Source organism: Oncorhynchus kisutch, linkage group LG15, assembly GCF_002021735.2.
Source record: "Oncorhynchus kisutch isolate 150728-3 linkage group LG15, Okis_V2, whole genome shotgun sequence".
NCBI lineage: Eukaryota > Metazoa > Chordata > Actinopteri > Salmoniformes > Salmonidae > Oncorhynchus > Oncorhynchus kisutch.
This window is the reverse complement of record NC_034188.2, coordinates 24,041,557-24,062,231: the sequence shown is the minus strand read 5'-3', so window position 1 is coordinate 24,062,231 and position 20,675 is coordinate 24,041,557. Positions and strand designations below refer to the sequence as shown.

Below are 20,675 nucleotides of genomic sequence, written 5' to 3'. Positions count from 1 at the left end.
CCATAGAAGATCTCACCTCGTGGGGCATCAATGATCATGAGGAAGGTGAGGGATCAGCCCAGAACTACACGGCAGGACCTGGTTAATGACCTGAAGAGAGCTGGGACCACAGTCTCAAGGAAAACCATTAGTAACACACTACGCCGTCATGGATTAAAATCCTGCAGCGCACGCAAGGTCCCCCTGCTCAAGCCAGCACATGTCCAGGCCCGTCTGAAGTTTGCCAATGACCATCTGGATGATCCAGAGGAGGAATGGGAGAAGGTCGTGTGGTCTGATGAGACAAAAATAGAGATTTTTGGTCTAAACTCTACTCGCCGTGTTCGGAGGAAGAAGAAGGATGAGTACAACTCCAAGGACACCATCCCAACCGTGAAGCATGGAGGTGGAAACATCATTCTTTGGGGATGCTTTTCTGCAAAGGGGACAGGACGACTGCACCATATTGAGGGGAGGATGGATGGGGCCATGTATCGCGAGATCTTGGCCAACAACCTCCTTCCCTCAGTAAGAGCATTGAAGATGGGTCTTGGCTGGGTCTTCCAGAATGACAACGACCCGAAACACACAGCCAGGGCAACTAAGGAGTGGCTCCGTAAGAAGCATCTCAAGGTCCTGGAGTTGCCTCGCCAGTCTCCAGACCTGAACCCAATAGAAAATCTTTGGAGGGAGCTGAAAGTCCGTATTGCTCAGCGACAGCCCCGAAACCTGAAGGATCTGGAGAAGGTCTGTATGGAGGAGTTGACCAAAATCCCTGCAGTGTGTGCAAACCTGGTCAAGAACTACAGGAAACGTAAGATCTGTGTAATTGCAAACAAAGGTTTCTGTACCAAATATTAAGTTCTGCTTTTCTGATGCATTACTTAAAAATCATACAATGTGATTTTCTGGATGTTTGTTTTAGATTCCGTCTCTCACAGTTGAAGTGTACCTATGATAAAAAATTACAGACCTCTACATGCTTTGTAAGTAGGAAAACCTGCAAAATCGGCAGTGTATCAAATACTTGTTCTCCCCACTGTAGCTATACTGTAAACATGACATTCAACTTTCAGATCAAAGAATTGTAATCGTGCAATAAGCACAGCTTTTTGGATACATTTACATATGTTTCTGTTAGGCACAATAACAATATTGGTTGTGATTTGTCTGAGATAGATATTGTATATATGTTTATGTTGTGTATAAAGATATGTTTCTGTAGTGCCTTCGGAAAGAATTCAGATCCCTTGACTTTGTCCACATTTTCTTACGTTATGGCCTCATTCTAAAATGTATTATATAGTTTTTTCCCCCACATCTATCAACACCCATAATGACCCCCCAAAAATATTTTTTGAAATGTTTGCAAATTTATGACAAAAAAAACATCGAAAAATCACATTTACCTAAGTATTCAGACTCTTTACTCAGTACTTTGTTAAAGCACCTTTGGCAGCGATTACAGTCTTTTTGGGTATGACGCTAGAAGCTTGGCACACCTATATAAAAAATATAGGTGTACTTTATTTAACCAGGCAATTTAACAAGGATTCTTCTCTGCAGATCCTCTCAAGCTCTGTCAGGTTGGATTGGGAGAGTTGCTGCACAGCTATTTTCAGGTCTCTCCAGAGATGTTAGATCAGGTTCAAGTCCGGGCACAGCCTGGGCAATTCAAGGACATTCAGAGACTCCATTCCTGCATTGTCTTGGCTGTGTGGTTAGGGTCGTTGTCTTGTTGGAAGATGAACCTTTGCCCCAGTCTGAGGTCCTGAATGCTCTGGAGCAGGTTTTCATCAAGGATATCTCTGTACATAGCTCCATTCATCTTTACCTCGATCCTGACTAGTCTCCCAGTCCCTGCCGCTGAGAAACTTCCCCACAGCATGATGCTACCACCACCATGCTTCACCTTAGGGATGGTGTCAGGTTTCCTCCAGATGTGACACTTGGTATTCAGGCCAAAGTGTTCAATCGTGGTTTCATCAGACCAGAGAATATTTTTAGGTGCCTTTTGGCAAACTCCAAGCGGGCTGTCATGTGCCATTTTCCTGAGGAGTGGCTTCCGTCTGGCCACTCTACCATAAAGGCCTGATTGGTGGAGGGCTGCCGAGATAGTTGTCCTTCTGGAAGTTTCTCCCATCTCCACAGAGGAACTCTAGAGTGACCATCAACTCTAGAGTGACCATCAGGTTCTTGATCACCTCCCTGACCAAGGCCTTTCTCCCCCAATTGCTCAGTTTGGCCAGGTGGCCAGCTCTAGGAAGAGTTTTGGTGGTTCTAAACTTCTTCCATTTAAGAATGATGGAGGCCACTGTGTTCTTGGGGACATTCAATACAGAAATGTTTTGGTATCCTTCACCAGCTCTGTGCCTCAACACAATCCTGTATCGGAGCTCTACAGACAATTCCTTGACCTCTTGGCTTGGTTTTTGCTCTGACATACACTGTCAACTGTGGGACCTTATATAGACAGGTGTGCGCCTTTCCAAAACAATGGATCAATCAATGGAAGCAGGATGCACCTGAGTTCAATTTCGAGTCTCATAGCAAAGGGTCTCAATATATCTGTTTAATCATTTTAATACATTTGCTAGAATTTCTAAAAAACAGTTTTTGCTTTGTCATTATTGTGTATTGTGTGTAGATTGCTGAGGATTTGTATTTATGTAATCCATTTTAGAATAAGGCTGTAATGTAACAAAATGTGGTTAAAGTTAAGGGGTCTGAATACGTTCCGAAGGCACTGTACAATCTTTAAAGCTCTTGTTAACAGGACGTGTCACAGTCACCATTCTGAGATGAGAGGCTCTGTGCATAGAGGACGGCATCACTGATGGTGAAAAACACTCTTTCCTTTTCTCCCATACCCTTCTCTGGGTAGTAACCACCACTGTTCAGTGACTCCAGTACTGAGGTATTACACTGGGCCAGGAACACCTGTACCCCATTCTCCTTATAATCCTTATACACCTCCTTCAACGCATTGACCCCTGCTGTGTCCAGGAACAGCACCGGGCTGCAGTCTATCACCACAGAGTGGAAGTTGACTTGATTTGGTAGGAAGACTTTGGTGGTCAACTCTTTCTCTTTACCCTTAGTCCCGCCCTCCCCTCCTGTCGTCATGGCTACTTCTTCTTGCTTTCTCCTATGTTTCTCCAGCTTCCTGCGCCGGGCCTTCTCCTTGACGGGATCCAGGCCCAGGCAGCGGTACAGGGCCTTCTTGAACAGGCTCTGGTTGGCGTAGTAGATGGGCGCCTCGTAGCGGAAGATGGCCACTCCAGGCTGGGACTGCAGGCCCTTGTAGGAGGCCAGGTCCTCATAAAGCTCCCGATGGCCAGCCCGGCCCAGCTCTAAGGCCTGGGCTCTCTGGGTGCGCCCCAACACACAGAAGGCTGAGACCATAACCCCCACCAGCAGGCCTAGCTCTGTGTTTATCAACGCTGAGGTTGCCATGGTCACCAGCCAGATGGCGGTGTCCAAGCGGTTCACACGCCACATCCGCGGGACGTCTGTGAACTTAAGCAATGCTCCCCGGAGATTCACCAAGATGATCACTGCTAGCACACACCTGGAGAAGACATGGAAACACAGCAAGTCAATAAAGTCATCATCAAATCAGGTGGAACATTATTTTCTGGCAAACATTTTCAATGCGAGCAAACTATGTGTAGTGGAGGTTTAGATCTCATGAGATGAATATATATTGTAAAGCTAAGTGTTACACAGAGAATAGCATGATCTTACCTCTGCAGAGAGTAGAAGAGGGGGGAAATGACCAGTAGCACCAGCAGCAGCACTAGGGCTGTGACCAGGCCAGACATCTGAGTCTGGCAGCCTGTAGACTCCTTCACCAGGGTCTTGGTCAGAGCAGCGCTGGTGGTGAAGCAGCGAAAGAAGGAGGGCAGGATGTTACAGAAGCCTATGGCGTACATCTCCTGGTTGGGATCCACCACGTAGCCATGCTTCTTGGCAAACATCTCAGACAGGGAGACGGTGATGGCAAAGCCCACAATGGCTATGGAGAAGGCATCTACCGCCACGTTGGGGATCAGAGACCAGGACGGGAGCTGGGGGGGCAGGAAGCCCGTGGGGATGGCGCCGGCCACTTTCGAGCCGTACTCCTCCTCGAAGTGGCCGAAGTGGGAGGCCAGAGTGGCAGCGATGACAACAAACAGCTCGAAGGGGATGGGGGCTTTGAGCTTGGCCTTGAAGCGGTCGTTGAGTTCTTTGGTGGGGACCAGCACCGCCAGGCACACCATGCTGGTGACCAGGTCACAGAGGTTGGTCTGGCCCAGGTTCTGGAAAAGGCTGACCCAGGTCTTGACGAGGGAACCCCAGCCCTGGGCGCGGGGCAGCTCCAGTCCCAGGAGGTACTTGACCTGGGAGGTCAGGATGGTGAGAGAGGCCCCCGTGGCAAAGCCGCTCAGGAGGGAGTCTGACAGGTACACGGATACAAAGCCCACCTGCAGGAGGCCCATCAACACCTAAAACCACAGAGTGAAAACAGAGAGGGAGTAACGGCTCTAGAAAAACAGAGAGGGAGTAACGGCTCTAGAAAAACAGAGAGGGAGTAACGGCTCTAGAAAAACAGAAAGGGAGTAACGGCTCTAGAGAAACAGAGCGGGAGTAACGGCTCTAGAAAATCTGAGCGGGAGTAACGGCTCTAGAAAAACTGAGAGGGAGTAACGGCTCTAGAAAAACTGTGAGGGAGTAACGGCTCTAGAGAAACAGAGCGGGAGTAACGGCTCTAGAAAATCTGAGCGGGAGTAACGGCTCTAGAAAAACTGAGAGGGAGTAACGGCTCTAGAAAAACTGTGAGGGAGTAACGGCTCTAGAAATACTGAGAGGGAGTAACAGCTCTAGAAATACTGAGAGGGAGTAACGGCTCGAGAAAAACAGAGAGGGCGTAACAGCTCTAGAGAAACAGAGCGGGAGTAACGGCTCTAGAAAATCTGAGCGGGAGTAACGGCTCTAGAAAAACTGAGAGGGAGTAACGGCTCTAGAAAAACAGAGGGAGTAACGGCTCTAGAAATACTGAGAGGGAGTAACGGCTCTAGAAATACTGAGAGGGAGTAACGGCTCTAGAAAAACTGAGAGGGAGTAACGGCTCTAGAGAAACAGAGCGGGAGTAACGGCTCTAGAAAATCTGAGAGGGAGTAACGGCTTTAGAAAAACTGAGAGGGAGTAACGGCTCTAGAAAAACAGTAAAAGTCATACTTGTCAGGGCCAATGACAATCAACCTGTTATAACATGAATTAATTATGTTTGTCATTGATTTTCAACACGAGACATTACACCATTCCCTCTCTACACACATTTACCTGGTAGACCCCTGCTGTAAATGTGACTGTGGTCCCCACCATTATGGCATAGCAGCTCCTATCACAGACCGGCCCTCCGGTGCTGTTCCCCATGCCCAGTCCCAGGGTAGCGTTGTTCCTGATACTCTCTGTGATGTACCCTGCCAGTGCCAACTCCCTGTCCACCACCTGGCCCACCAGCAGGCACAGCACCCCGAAGATGCCCACAGATATGTGGCGTGAGGTGCCCAGCAGGGTGTAGATGATGCTGGAGAAGAAGGAGGTGTAGAGGCCATAGATAGGGTCCTGGCCTGCCAGCAGAGAATAGGCAATGGACTGGGGCACCAGCAGGATGCCCACTATCAACCCTGACATGATGTCACCCAGGATCCATTCTTTGAGCTGGTAGCGTGGAAGCCATTTTAGGATGGGGACGAACCCTAGAACCTGGGCTTTGGCTCGCTCTGAGCTGCATGTGCACTGCTTTTTCAGTTGGTGAGAAACGGCTGTCCTCCAGTTTTCCTCCACCTTCTCCCTTCTCTCCAGCACGAATGGGACGTGTGGGCCGCTCTCTGCTCCCTCATCTGCTGAGGCACAGCAGTACTCTTGAGCCATCATAGCAGGCCCCCCTTCACTTTACACAGAAAAAAAGACAGTTCAAAAAGTCAGTCGTTGGGAGCGGCGGTACTAATCTAACATATGGAAAAAAATGTAGGTGGTCATATCATAAATTGTTTATTTATTTTTTGGGCACAAAACTACCTCCATACTTCTATTAGTTTGTATGAGTTACCTCCAGACCAATCCCGTGACACTTGTGGGGGTCGTAGAGCAAAACCTTTCCATAGTGGGGTTAGTTTGTAGCTCAAATAGTTTGGACCCTACAGACAGAAGTTGGCACATCAGCGTCACCGACTTCAGATTAGTCTCTTGACACTTGTAGGGGTCATAGAGCAAACAGTGAATACCCTCGTATTCGAGAGTCTCCCCTTTCATAATAGTTTTGTAGGCCAAACTGTTCAGAAACTACAAATGTTTTGTGAGAAGACCGATTTTTGGATGTCTCATGGTCAGACAAACACCGCTGTAGCTCCGCCACCTTCCACCGCAGATGCGGAAGGCCAACATAGGCAGATGTGGTGGATTGAGACACAGCCCAGTTTAAGGTGATATCTCTAGCTTAAACTGACAGATTTTGATCTTTTTTTTGTGTTACTTAGATTAGACTCTTAAGATTAAAGATGGCAACTGTTAACCAAACTGATATTTAATCCTAATGTCAAATAGTGGGTGCTTTATTTGCCCTGTTTCACACATATACAAGTGAGTAACATGTAAAAGTGTGTGGTGTGAAATGAAAATGTGTTTTTTTGCATATCCCACTTCCCCTGACACACCTTCAGAGAGTGGGGTCATGGCATGGACCAGCCATTATTGACGGCAACCCTGGAGAATTAGGGTTAAGTGCCTTGCTCAAGGGCAGATCGACAGATTTTTCACCTAGTAGGCTCTGTGATTTGAACTAGCAACCTTTTGATTACTGGCACAACGTTCTAACCCAGGGATCATCACTAGATTCAGCCATGTTGAGTGAATGGTAGAGGGGCCAGAACATAATCACAAACCAAATAAAACAACCAGCCCGCCGGTTGGGGAACCCTGCTATAACCGCTAGGCTATCGGCCGCCCACCGCTAGCCTACCTGACGATATGATTCAGTTGGGGAACCCTGCTCTAACCGCTAGGCTATCGGCCGCCCACCGCTAGGCTACCTGACGATATGACTCAGTTGGGGAATCCTGCTCTAACCGCTAGGCTATCGGCCGCCCACCACTAGGCTACCTGAAGATATGATTCAGTTGGGGAACCCTGCTCTAACCGCTAGGCTATCGGCCGCCCACCGCTAGGCTACCTGACGATATGATTCAGTTGGGGAACCCTGCTCTAACCGCTAGGCTATCGGCCGCCCACCGCTAGCCTACCTGACGATATGATTCAGTTGGGGAACCCTGCTCTAACCGCTAGGCTATCGGCCGCCCACCGCTAGGCTACCTGACGATATGACTCAGTTGGGGAATCCTGCTCTAACCGCTAGGCTATCGGCCGCCCACCACTAGGCTACCTGAAGATATGATTCAGTTGGGGAACCCTGCTCTAACCGCTAGGCTATCGGCCGCCCACCGCTAGGCTCCCTGACGATATGATGCAGTTGGGGAACCCTGCTCTAACCGCTAGGCTATCGGCCGGCAACTTCTAGGCTACCTAATCAGTCGTTGACATCATGTCACCAAGCTTGACAGTTATAATCAACTGACTCCAACGATCAATAACTACAGAGAAAACAGAAAGGGCCAAGATGTTTGGCGTCACAGGGTTATTGACAACTCATTTACTTACCAGTGTTCTCAATATACTCTTGACATGTCATATCCAGAAAATGGAACAAGTTACTTGTGTAATAACTCTGTAAGTACGGTACAGTGTAACAAGTATTCTAAGTATTCATTGTTACCCTACTATACATTGACTGTTAATGATGTAGGTTTAGTTGCATTACATTGCACAGTAACAGGAACGTTATAACATAAGTTATAATTTGTCTTTCACAACCTAAAATCTCTCTGGTTGTGTCAAAGGCAATTGTTGGGTGCGGGAGTGTTTGCCATAACAATTTGGAAAATGATTGACTGTCCAAATATTGGAGTTCCACTTCCTGGAGATGAAATCGCAACGAGGATGTTAGGCTGTAGCCATAAAGACATACTAGCAGTGCTCGGGTCAGCTGACCCGCACCTGCCCGCAAATGTCCAATAACCCATCCACAACCGCCTAACTGTGTTTAAGTGAAAATCTGAGGTCCTCACCGAAATATAGAAAATTAGCATGTAGGCTACAGCGGAACGATTGTTTGAGTGCCTGATTTAGATATGTTCATGCTTATAATTTTCAATATTTAGTGGGCTGTTTGTTAGCCAATTTATCTATAATTAGATACATGCAGCTTCTCTTTTGTCATTATATGTTGCCCTAGGAGACTAAATAAACCCTTGCTAACAGAATGTCATAAATCGATATAATGAATGCTTCAATCTAGTTGACACGGGTAACGTTTCTCTGTCATCTCTGCCTCTATCGAGGGGAGAGATGTTTATCGCTTTTATATATATATATATTCTGTGCAAAATATCCAAATGACATCAGTTTGTAAGGAAATAGAAAGCTGTGAAAATGACCCAACACATTTCTGATAAGATTTCAGTTCGGCTTGGATGCATATTTAATGTGGTTGAAACTCACTGTCAGGTTTAATGATGCTGATAAAGATAGCATCTGTAGAGGTGCACTCTTACTGCACATTCATATTCTCTCAAGATGCTGAACAAAATTATATTTCTCCACCCTTGTTCCCAAGTTCAGATTTATCCCACATTTAGTGCATCATTTTACTGCAAGAAATGCTTCATCCTTCAGGAGTTAATATTAAGGCTCTGTGGGAGGTTATAGACCTACAGTCAGTGTGCACATTTCAGTTTCCATTTAACCCATCTGAACAGTTGGCTACAGTTCCCTTGACCTGTTATTCAACTGAAATGTGTCTTCCGCATTTATCCCAACCCCTCTGAATCAGAGAGGTGTGGGGGAGTCACTTAATCCACATCCACGTCATCGGCGCCCAGGAAGCAGTTGTTGTTGGGGCCTATTTGAAGTCCCTGTGTTGTGACTGTCGACAGGGGTGGACCTCGTGATTTGGAGGCCCCAGGCAGAGACCAGTCTGAGCCTCTTATCAGCACCTGTATCCCCCCCGCCTAGAGTCTAAAGATCAGGGCTGGGTTTCTACTAAGCTAGCCTTGTTGAGAACCAGGCTTCCCTAATACGGGTAAGCCTAGGGAAGTTCATAAAAATAGCCAAATAGGGGTGGAGACCATGTGTAAATCAGCGCCTCACTCCACGTCAAACCCATCAAATGCCTTACGTTGGCAGAGCTCCAATAGCGCTCACAAGATTAGTGTAGTAGGTGCAACAGTGTATGACGATTATTTTTACAGTCTATGGTGAGGATGGCCAGGAAATCGCAGATTAAAACCCCATCAAAATATGTTGATGTACCACAGGAGGTTGGTGGCACCTTAATTGGGGAGAACAGGCTTGTGGTAAAGACTAGGTGGAATGGTATCAAATACATGGCTTCAATATGTTTGATGCCATTCCATTTGCTGCGTTCCGGCAATTATTATGAGTCGTCCGCCCCTTAGCAGCCTCCTGTGTGATGTACAATATGTCTATTTTGTGTATAGAGTACATTTCTGACAAAACAGAATTGTTTTACCTCCAGGTTTTCTTCCATTTTCTGCAATGTTGCAAAACTAAAATGCAGAACAACTCTGCAAAATGTGTCCTTCCCGGTCTGAAAACAGTGACGAACATAACACGTAGCACCAACGGGCATGTGGGGGAGGGTTCTTGAAATGTAACATCCAATCAAAATCTTGCCATTGGGAGCCAGCGGACCATTCAAACCATTTATGCAATACAAAATTCTCCAGGCGTGACAGCAACGTGGTATGGTAAGAGGTATGGTAACTACTACTAAGCTTACATATGGATTTGTTTTAAGAAGGTCATACCAAGGATAAGTTAGCTATTTATTTTGAATTTTAGAACCCCTGCAGGTATAAAAATATATATATATACACTATCAGTCAAAAGTTTGGACACACCTACGCATTCAAGGGTTTTACTTTATTTTTACTATTTTCTACATTGTAGAATAATAGTGAAGACTTCAAATCTATTAAATAACACATATTGAATCATTTAGTAACGAAAAAAAAGTGTTACACATATGAAAATAGATTTTATATTTCAGATTCTTCACAGTAGCTACCATTTGCCTTGATGACAGCTTTGCACACTCTTGGCATTCTCTCAACCATCTCCATGAGGTAAACACCTGGAATGCATTTCAATTAACAGGTGTGCCTTGTTAAAAGTTCATTTGTGGAATTTCTTTCCTTCTTAATGCGTTTGAGCCAATCAGTTGTGTTGGGACAAGGTAGGGTGGTATACAGAAGATAGCCTTATTTGGTAAAAGACCAAGTCCATATTATGGCAAGAACAGCTCGAATAAGCTGAAACGACAGTCCAGAGAAACGACAGTCTATCATTACTTTAAGACATGAAGGTCAGTCAATCCGGAAAATTTCAAGAACTTTGAAAGTTTCTTCAAGTGCAGTCGCAAAAACCATCAAGCGCTATGATGAAACTGGCTCTCATGAGGACCGTCACAGGAAAGGAAGAGTTACCTCTGCTGCAGAGGATAAGTTCATTAGAGTTAACTGCACCTCAGATTTCAGCCCAAATAAATGCTTCATAGAGTTCAGGTAACAGACACATCTCAACATCAACTCTTCAGAGGAGACTATGAATCAGGCCTTCATGGTCAAATTTCTGCAAGGACACTAATAAGAATAAGAGACTTACTTGGGCCAAGAAACACGAGCAATGGACATTAGACCGGTGGAAATCTGTCCTTTGGTCTGATGAGTCCAAATTTTTTATTTTTGGTTCCAACCAACGTTTCTTTGTGAGATGCAGAGTAGGTGAACAGATGATCTCCGCATGTGTGGTTCCCACCGTCAAGCCTGGAGGAGGTGTGATGGTGTGATTTTTTTGGTCCAACCACCGTGCCTTTGTGAGACGCAGAGTAGGTGAATGGTTGATCTTCGTATGTGTGGTTCCCACTGTGAAGCATGGAGGAGGAGGTGTGATTGTGTGGGGGTGCTTTGCTGGTAACACTGTCTGTGATTTACTTAGGATTCAAGGCACACTTAATCAGCATGGCTACCACAGCATTCTGCAGCGATACGCCATCCCATCTGGTTTGCACTTAGCGGGACTATCATTTGTTTTTCAACAGGACTATGACCCAAAACACACCTCTAGGCTGTGTAAGGGCTATTTGACCAAGAAGGAGAGTGATTGAGTGCTGCATCAGATGACCTGGCCTCCACAATCACATGACCTCAACCTAATTGAGATGGTTTGGGATGAGTTGGACCACAGAGTGAAGGAAAAACAGCCAACATGTGCTCAGCATATGTGGGAACTCCTTCAAGACTGTTGGAAAAGCATTCCATGTGAAGCTGGTGAGACGCAGAGTAGGTGAACGGGAATCTCTGCATGTGTGGTTCCCACCATGAAGCCTGGAGGATGAGGTGTGATGGTGCTTCGCTGGTGACACTGTAGGTGATTTATTTAGAATGCAAGGCACACTTAACCAGCATGGCTACCACAGCATTCTGCAGCGATACGCCATCCCATCTGGTTTGTGCTGAGTGGGACAATCATTTGTTTTTCAACAGGACAATGACCCAACACACCTAAGGCTGTGTAAGGGCTATTTGATCAAGAAAGAGAGTGATGCAGTGCTGCATCATATGACCTGGCCTCCACAATCACCTGACCTGAACCCATTTGGGATGGTTCAGGATGAGTTGGACCACAGAGTGAAGGAAAAACAGCCAACAAGTGCTCAGCATATGTGGGAACTCCTTCACGACTGATGGAAAAGCATTCCAGGTGAAGCTGGTTGAGAGAATGCCAAGAGTGTTCAAAGCTGTCATCAAGGAAAGGGATGGCTACTTCGAAGAATCTAAAATCTAAAATGTTTTCATTTGTTTAACACATTTTTGGTTACAACATGTTTCCATACAGTATGTGTTAATTCATAGTTTTATGTCTTCATTATTACTCTACAATGTAGAAAATAGTACAAATAAAGAAAAAAACATTGAATGAGTAGGTGTGTACACAGTACCAGTCAAAGTTTGGACACACCTACTCATTCAAGGGTTTTTCTTTATTTGTACTATATATTGATGAAACATTGAATTTGGCTTTACTGCTATTAGCCCATAGAAACACAATGAATAACAGATTCATACATGGAAAAACTGAAATGTAATCAAAAGGAAGAATGTTTTGAAGTGTCTGTCCCTACACTTGAGAGATATTAAGAAAGCTCAGGAATTACCCGTATATCTTGACGTGGAAATGCCCTATTCACTTCCATACATTTTTCGGCCCCATTACCAGGTTACCTTCAGACGCGTGACACATGTGGGGATCCTAAAATAGAAAAATGGAGAACACGTGAGTTTCATATTTCCGTAGAGGGGTCATATAGTGCCTCACAATCATCACACATAACATGCTATCATCCTCTTTTACTACTTCATCTAAATCTTTTCCAAACATGACTTTTCTGGCCCTCCCTTCTCTTATTTTCAACTCTCCATTTCGCAGCTTTTATCTTATTGAATTAAACTCCGACATTGTCCTTTTAGCCTTCGTGGTTCGATGTTAACTTTCTGCCACTTCCTAAAAGCATTTGGTGATGGCCGTGTAGGCTATTTGGGGCGTGTACAGTTTAGTCCATAAAGTTTAGCCTTACATGCTGACCAGACCGGACACGTTGCGTGTGCGAGATTCGCAAAATAAATTTAGAAATCCATGTTATTCAATTATTGCACCCACAGTGCCCACGCACGCCAACGAGCGTCTGCGTTGCCAAGGGCTAAAATAGAAGTCATTTCTATTTCTGACGCGGATCGCGCTGAAAGTCCTACCTCTCCCATCTCCTCATTGGTTTATAGAAGTAGGTACCCACGTGCATCTCCTCATTGGTTATACTCACGTGGGTGATTGAAAGATGAACTGTTTTGCCAGTAGTCGTGGTAATACAATGAAAGTTTAGATGGATCACCATATAAATTAAACAATGAAAAAGCCTGGAAGGAGGAGAGATCACTAGAAACGATTCGGTTGGCCGCTTTATGTGTGGATTAATTGTCGGAGTAGAGGTCCTTGTGCATTTCAGGTAAAATAACAACTCAATGTTTATATCCCAGGACAAATTAGCTAGCAACAGCAAGCTAGCTAAATAGGACACATTAACGTTAGCTAGCAAGTGCAAGCTAACTAGCTAAATTGCCATACATGTTTAATGCTTTTTGACCTGTCTCCAAATTAATGTAATTGGTTCAGTCTGTTTTGATATTTTAACCTGCGTGTCGTGATCGCGTTTGGTGTGGGCAGGCAAAATAAATGTATGCACGTTAGCGCACGATAACGCACGCGTGCAGCCGCTTTGGGTTCCATGTTACATGCTGACTACACCGCTTGCGTCACGTGCACGAGCGTTGCAAGATAAATTTACACATACATGTTATTCAATCATTGCACCCACACTGCTCGCGCACGTCAACGAGTGTCCGCGTTGCCAGTTGCTAAAATAGAAATTGGTTCTGCTTGTGATGCTTGACGCGCTGCAAGTCCCGCCTCTCCCATCTCCTCATTGGTTTTTAGGAGCACATACCCACGTGGGTGATTGAAAGATGAACTGAGGTTCACACTCCAGTTGGTTGCCAACCGCCATATAAAGTCCAAAGAAGATGAAGAAGCCTGAATGAGGAGACTAACTCTGTTTAACGTTACCCTTTTATCTGTGGATTAATTGTCGGAGTAGAGGACCATGTGCATTTCAGGTAAAATAACAACTCAATGTTTATGTCCCAGGATAAATTATCTAGCAACAGCAAGCTAGCCAGCTATTGCCATAAATGTTTAATGATTTTCGACCTATCCGCAAATTAATAGAGTTGGTTCAGAGTTTATTTTGATACTTCTTTCTGCATGTCCTGATCGCGTCTGATGTGGGTGGACAAAATCAACATGAGCGCGATGGCGCACGTAGACGATATAGATATAAATTGCACAAGAATTATAATTGTTATGGATTTTTGACTTATTATTTTATCTTCATTCAACCAGCCCACCACCCTCCTGCCCTTCATCCACACAATAGACTATTTCATGAACCTAAACCCGCTCGCCCCCCGGTTATGAGTCAACCCACTCATCACTAATGCATACAGTAACGGTAACGACTGTCACTGTGCATATAGGGCATACATAAAGCACCGATCTATAGGATTAATGCGTCATGCAACAGACCGACTGAGAGAAAGTCATATGTGGTATTGCCTATAGTAGCTAGTCTACATAGCTATAGCAAGGCAAAAGTGCATGTCATGCATATGCAGTGGTGTAAAGTACTTAAGTAGAAATACTTTAAAGTACTACTTAAGTCGTTTTTTATGGTATCTGTACTTTACTTTACTATTTATGTTTGACTACTTTTACCTCACTACATTCCTGAAGAAAATATTGTACTTTTACTCCATACATTTTCCCTGACAACCAATAGTACTCGTTACATTTTGAATGCTTAGCAGGACAGGAAAACTGTCAAATTCATGCACTTACCAAGCGAACACGTGGTGACCCCTACTGCCTCTGGCCTGGCAGACTAACTAAACACAAATTCATATTTTGTAAATAATCTCTGAGTGTTCCACTGGCTATCATACATTTTAAAAACAAGAAAATGGTTCCATCTGCTTTGATTAATATAAGGAATTTTAAGTGATTTTATACTTTTACTTTTAATTTTGATACTTAAGTATTTTTGAGCAATTACATGTACTTTTGAAACTTAAGTATATTTCAAACCTTTTAGACTTTTACTCAAGTAGTATTTTACTGGCTGACATTCACTTTTACTTACTACCTTTCTATAAAGGTATCTATACTTTTACTCAAGTATGACAACTTGGTACTTTTTCCACTACTGTGCATGTGCCATCTTTTTTGATAGTCCTACTGTCTTCAGATATAATTAGACCTAACGTTACTCTTTTTAACCCTGTACATAATGGTTTAAACGACATTAACCTCGTAAAAAAATATATGTAGGCCTAATCGATGAAGTCAAGAAAGTATTTGTTATAAAGTTGTTATAGCTAAATATGAAATAGCCTAAAATATTTGTCAATAACTTATACAACGGCAAATTTAGGTTACATTAGGTTATGAATGAGGACCATTGTGAACAGGTTGTCAACGTGTACATCACCAGGTTGCCTACTGTACAGTACTTTGTTGACAGCAGTTTAGACAACATGCACGCACATATCTAACAAATCATTCTCTTCGGTTACTATTAATTCGGTCTATTCAATTGCAGAACATTACTCACCTGAGACTGTTACTGCTCTCCATTTATCAAGTTATTAGTAACAAAATCATTGGATACTTTTTGTATCGTTCAGCCGGAGATTTGTAGCGCTCGGCGCGTGTACGTAATGACGTTTGAAGCCTAACCCGAACACCCCAATCACATGATATGCTACAGGAAACCCCTTTCACGTGACAGCACACGCACACAAGTTCTCAAATTCTCTAAAAAGAGTAGCATTCTCTTCTGAATCTAGGAAGAAAACAGTCAGAAAACATCACACCATATATCACACCATATATCACACCGTATATCACTGATGATGTGTCGAGTTGAGAAACTATATAGTGATGCAACGACTTCTCTTTAGTGCAACCAAATGGCATGAAGTGTAACTTTGACATGCCACAGTTGGGTGCAACCTGGTATCAGAGCATTTCGGAATATTCTGTGCGTAAACACCAGTGATCATTGCACCAGTATGCCTTTACCGGTTTGGTATGATATCTTACTTTCAGATACTGGTATAATGGTTGGCCATATCATACATTTTCAACAACAGATTGGTCGTACAGTATCCAATGTTTTCAATGCACCCGTAAATGCTTTGACCGAATCAATATGGCTTCACCTGTTCATCTGTGACGAATTTAATATAACAATGCATGGTGAGATTTACACAACAATCCAAATAACTTTGTTCAGGGTTTACATTTCACCCACTAATGAATTAGATTGTGGGCCAATATGTAATGTATGTTATTTTTTATTCTATGTTTTATTTGCATGTAATGTTTTTATGGAGGAATACAGATTAGACCTTAAACTGAAATAGCCTGTCTTTATATCCTATATACAACAGCTTTTCTAGACACCTGCCTGCCTGCCCTTCCTCCTTACATCTGTTTTGTCTTGATAAGGACAATGATGAGTGATGATAGTAAATATTATTGAAGGGTGGGACTATAAACAACAAAAAAACAAGATAACTAATGTAAAATATACTTTGTCTGTAAAATGTATATAGGTTCAGAACGTTTGTGAAACATCACAGCGCTTTTGAGAAATATATGACAAATAGAAATAAAAACCCGAATGATCTTCATAGATAGATGGGAGGGATTGAGGGTAGCTGAAGGATGGGGAAAAAAAGATAACACATGTAAATATACTGTGTCCGTAATATGTATGTAGTATACATAAGCTGGAAGTAGAACTGTCGTTGTCCATTAGTTTACTCCAATTAGGGGAGGGATTGTACGGTTAGGTGAAAATAAGAAAGGAAAACATTTCAAAATAATATATATATATATATACTGGACCAGTCATTAGTTTGGACACACCTACTCATTCCAGGGTTGTTCTTTATTTGTACTATTTTCTACATTGTAGAATAACAGTGAAGACATCAACACTATGAAATAACACATATGGAATCATGTAGTAACCAAAAAAGTGTTAAACAAATCAAAACAGATGATATTTTGGTCACACCCTGATCTGTTTCACCTGTCCTTGTGCTTGTCTCCTCCCCCCTCCATGTGTCGCCCATCTTCCCAATTATGCCCTTTGGTATTTATACCTGTGTTCTCTGTCTGTTTGTTGCCAGTTCGTCTTGTTCGTTCAAACTTACCAGCAGTTTTCCTGTCAGCGCCTATCGTTTCCCAGCCTCTCTTTGCTAGTCCTCCCAGTATTGACCTTTGCCTGCCTGACATCTCTGCCTGACCCTGAACCTGAGCCTTCCTGCCATCCTGTACCTTTGCTCCACCTCTGGATTACTGAACCCTGCCTGTCCCTGACCCTGAGTCCGCCTGCTGTCCTGTACCTTGGCCTTTCCCTGGATTTTTGACCCCTGCCTGCCTTGACCTGTCTTTGTCTGCGCCTGTTGCTACAATAAACAGTGTTACTTCGACAGTCTGCATCTGGGTCTTACCTTGATTCCTGATAATATTCCTGATAATATCTTCAAAGTAGCCACCATTTGCCTTGATGACAGCTTTGCAAACTCTTGACACTCTCTGAACCAGCTTCACATGGAATGTTTTTCCAACAGTCTTGAAGGAGTTCCCACATATGCTGAGCACTTGTTGGCTGTTTTTCCTTCACTCTGTGGTCCAACTCATCCCGAACCATCCCAAATGGGTTGAGGTCAGGTGATTGTGGAGGCCCGGTCATATGATGCAGCACTGCATCACTCTCTTTCTTGATCAAATAGCCCTTACACAGCCTTAGGTGTGTTGGGTCATTGTCCTGTTGAAAAACAAATGATTGTCCCACTCAGCGCAAACCAGATGGGATGGCGTATCGCTGCAGAATGCTGTGGTAGCCATGCTGGTTAAGTGTGCCTTGCATTCTAAATACATCACCTACAGTGTCACCAGCGAAGCACGGTGGGAACCACACATGCAGAGATTCCCGTTCACCTACTCTGCGTCTCGGCGGTTGGAAACAAAATCCTAAAATTTGGACTCATCAGACCAAAGGACAGTGGTTTCTTTGCAGCAATTTGACCATGAAGGCCTGATTCACACAGTCTCCTCTGAACAATTCATGTTGAGATGTGTCTGTTACTTGAACTCTGTGAAGAATTTATTTGGGCTGCAATTTCTGAGGATGATAACTCTAATGAACTAATCCTCTGCAGCAGAGGTAACTCTGTGTCTTCCATTCCTGTGGCGGTCCTCATGAGAGCCAGTTTCAACATAGCGCTTGATGGTTTTTGCGACGGCACTTTTCCGGATTGACTGACCTTCATGTCTTAAAGTATTGATGGACTGTAATTTATCTTTACTTATTTGAGCTGTTCTAGCCATAATATGGACTTGGTCTTTTACCAAATAAGGCTATCATCTGTATACCACCCCTACCTTGTCCCAACAAAACTGATTGGCTGAAATGCATTAAGAAGGAAAGAAATTCCACAAATTAACTTAAAACAAGGCACACCTGTTAATTGAAATGCATTCCAGGTGACTACCTCATGAAGCTGGTTGAGAGAATGCCAAGAGTGTGCAAAGCTGTCATCAAGGCAAATGGAGGCTACTTTGAAGAATCTCAAATATAGAATATATTTTGATATGTTTAACACTTTTTTGGTTACTACATGATTCCCTTGAATGAGTAGTTGTGTCCAAACTTTGGACTGGTACTGTATATATACAGTATTTAGGGGAATTTCTCCCATTCTTCTCTGCAGATCCTCATAAGCTCTGTCAGGTTGGATGGGGAGAGTCGCTGCACAGCTATTTCCAGGCCTCTCCAGAGTTGTTAGATAGGATTCAAGGCCAAGCTCTGGCTTGGCCACTCAAGGACATTCAAAGACTTGTCCCGAAGCCCCTCCTGCGTTGTTTTGGCTGTGTTCTCAGGGTTGTTGTCTTGTTGGAAAGTGAACATTTGCCCCAGTATGAGTCCCGAGTGCTCTGGAGAAGGTTTTCATCAAGGCTCTCTCTGTACCTTGCTCATTCATCTTCCTTTCGATCCTGATTAGTCTCTCAGTTATTCATTTTCATAACACTTTTTAATTATGTTGTAGTTAACATGAACTAAATCATTCACAAAGCAGTATCCTTGTTTATTAAAGGCAATAATACATTGCTTATTAGAGCAGTTATTCATGTTAGTGAAGTGGCAATTCTTGAATGGCGCTGGTATTTGGGCATGGCATTTTGGGAAAAATGGATTTCATTTTTCTAGATCGTTTTTTTCATCTAAATCAACTAACCTGTCCTGAGTCAGAGTAGTGTTGAACGGTAATGCAAAAATGACTTGCATCAAAATGTTGAAGGAGGAAAGGAGTAAATCAGTTGTATATCAGACCACCTAACAATCAGAAATAACGAGCAGAGACTGGCTTACTTACATACATTTACTGACAGAGTATATAAATATAGGGACATTCAGAAAGGCACTTCATTAAACATGATATTATATCATTTCAGAGGCACTTGAAAGTACAGGAGAACATTTACAATTTCCAGTAATAAATATTTCCCATCTGATGATCTCGTATGATCTCGACATTGATTGTCTCTTTATTCTACATGCAAATATAACAGTTTTACAACTGCAATAAACTAAAGCAGACGGTAACACTCTTCCCCAGCACTGATTACTGACTCTAGCATAACTTTAGTCAAATGTAGCCATAAATATATACTGCTATGGCTAAAGGACCATAAGAACATAAATACAAAAGAAACATACAGCATTAAGGTATCAAACCCCTGAAAGCACAAAGGAGGTTTGATTAAAAATGTTAATAACATTTTGTCATTTTGGACTGATGTGAACAAATCTTTCTGATATAAACTGAAACTTTGAGTTATTGAAAACTTCTGGCATGGCCTAAACTGGCTGGAGTGAAGGATTCTGGGAGTGTCTCTGAGCAGCAGTCTGGAAGGCTGTAAGTGTAAAGATCCATAGAGGTGTTTTTCTACCTAAAAAATTACTTTCTACTGTTAATAAACTTCTTACATTCCAGAAAGCTAAGACAACACATTTATCAATCACTACTTTAACCACAAGTTGCAACTGAAAAACAATCATGTATAATTTATAACTGACACATTCTCATACCGCATTCAAAACAGATAACACCCCCTTACTCTATAACCATTCATCTTGTTGACACCAGCTCTACTTTTGCTGTGGTAACAAAGGATCGAAAATGTCAACAAAAGTAACATTCCCACTGTTTAAACAAGAAACAAACATGGAGGGGAAAATGGGTGCTAAATCATGGTGTCACAGCGAGAGGACCGAAATTTGCTTAAAAAAATGAGTCCTAAAACTTGACAATGCATTCTGTCTTAGATGAGATTGTAACAGAAAGTTCATTTTGGTTCACAGTCTGACAAGATCAAGATTAAGATTACATAGCTATACTGTAAACATGACATTCAACTTTCAGATCAAAAAATTCTAATCGTGCAATAAGCACAGCTTTTTGGATACATTTTCATATGTTTCCTTTAGGCACAATAACAATATTGGTTGTGATTTATGCTGTTTGAGATATTTTATATATGTTTATGTTGTGTATAAAGATATGTTTCTGTAGATATACTGTACAGTGACTTCGAAAAGAATTCAGACCCCTTGACATTTTTGACATTTGTTACGTTACAGACTTATTCTAAAATTGATTACATCAATCTACACCCAAAATGACAAAGGGAAAAAATGTTTTTAGAAATGTTTGCAAATTTATGACAAATAAAAACCTGAAATATCAGACCCTTTACTTTGTTGAAACACCTTTGGCAGCGATTACAGCATTGAGTCTTCTTGGGTATGACGCTACAAGCTTGACACA

The 20,675-nt window shown here is 43.0% G+C and overlaps 1 protein-coding gene across 1 annotated transcript; it reads right to left on the bottom strand.

Annotated features, from left to right (window-relative positions):
* Positions 1-2,641: 2,641 nt before the first annotated feature.
* Positions 2,642-15,486, bottom strand: slc26a2 (solute carrier family 26 member 2). The gene is made up of 5 exons (XM_020503626.2): positions 15,383-15,486; positions 12,317-12,411; positions 5,305-5,917; positions 3,727-4,466; positions 2,642-3,550 (listed from the first exon to the last, which is right to left on the bottom strand). The coding sequence occupies exons 3-5, from the start codon at positions 5,899-5,901 to the stop codon at positions 2,749-2,751; spliced, it is 2,139 nt and encodes a 712-aa protein (XP_020359215.1). The 5' UTR covers positions 5,902-5,917; positions 12,317-12,411; positions 15,383-15,486; the 3' UTR covers positions 2,642-2,748.
* Positions 15,487-20,675: the final 5,189 nt, after the last annotated feature.

What these genes read in the sequence shown, in the direction of transcription:
- slc26a2 (XM_020503626.2), bottom strand. Translation starts at nt 5,901, where the DNA reads ATGATGGCTCAAGAGTACTGCTGTGCCTCAGCAGATGAGGGAGCAGAG. An exon ending in TTACAGCAGGGGTCTACCAG is followed by an intron (nt 4,467 to 5,304) that starts GTAAATGTGTGT and finishes CTGTGGTTTTAG; the next exon opens with GTGTTGATGGGCCTCCTGCA. An exon ending in CTCTTCTACTCTCTGCAGAG is followed by an intron (nt 3,551 to 3,726) that starts GTAAGATCATGC and finishes TGTCTTCTCCAG; the next exon opens with GTGTGTGCTAGCAGTGATCA.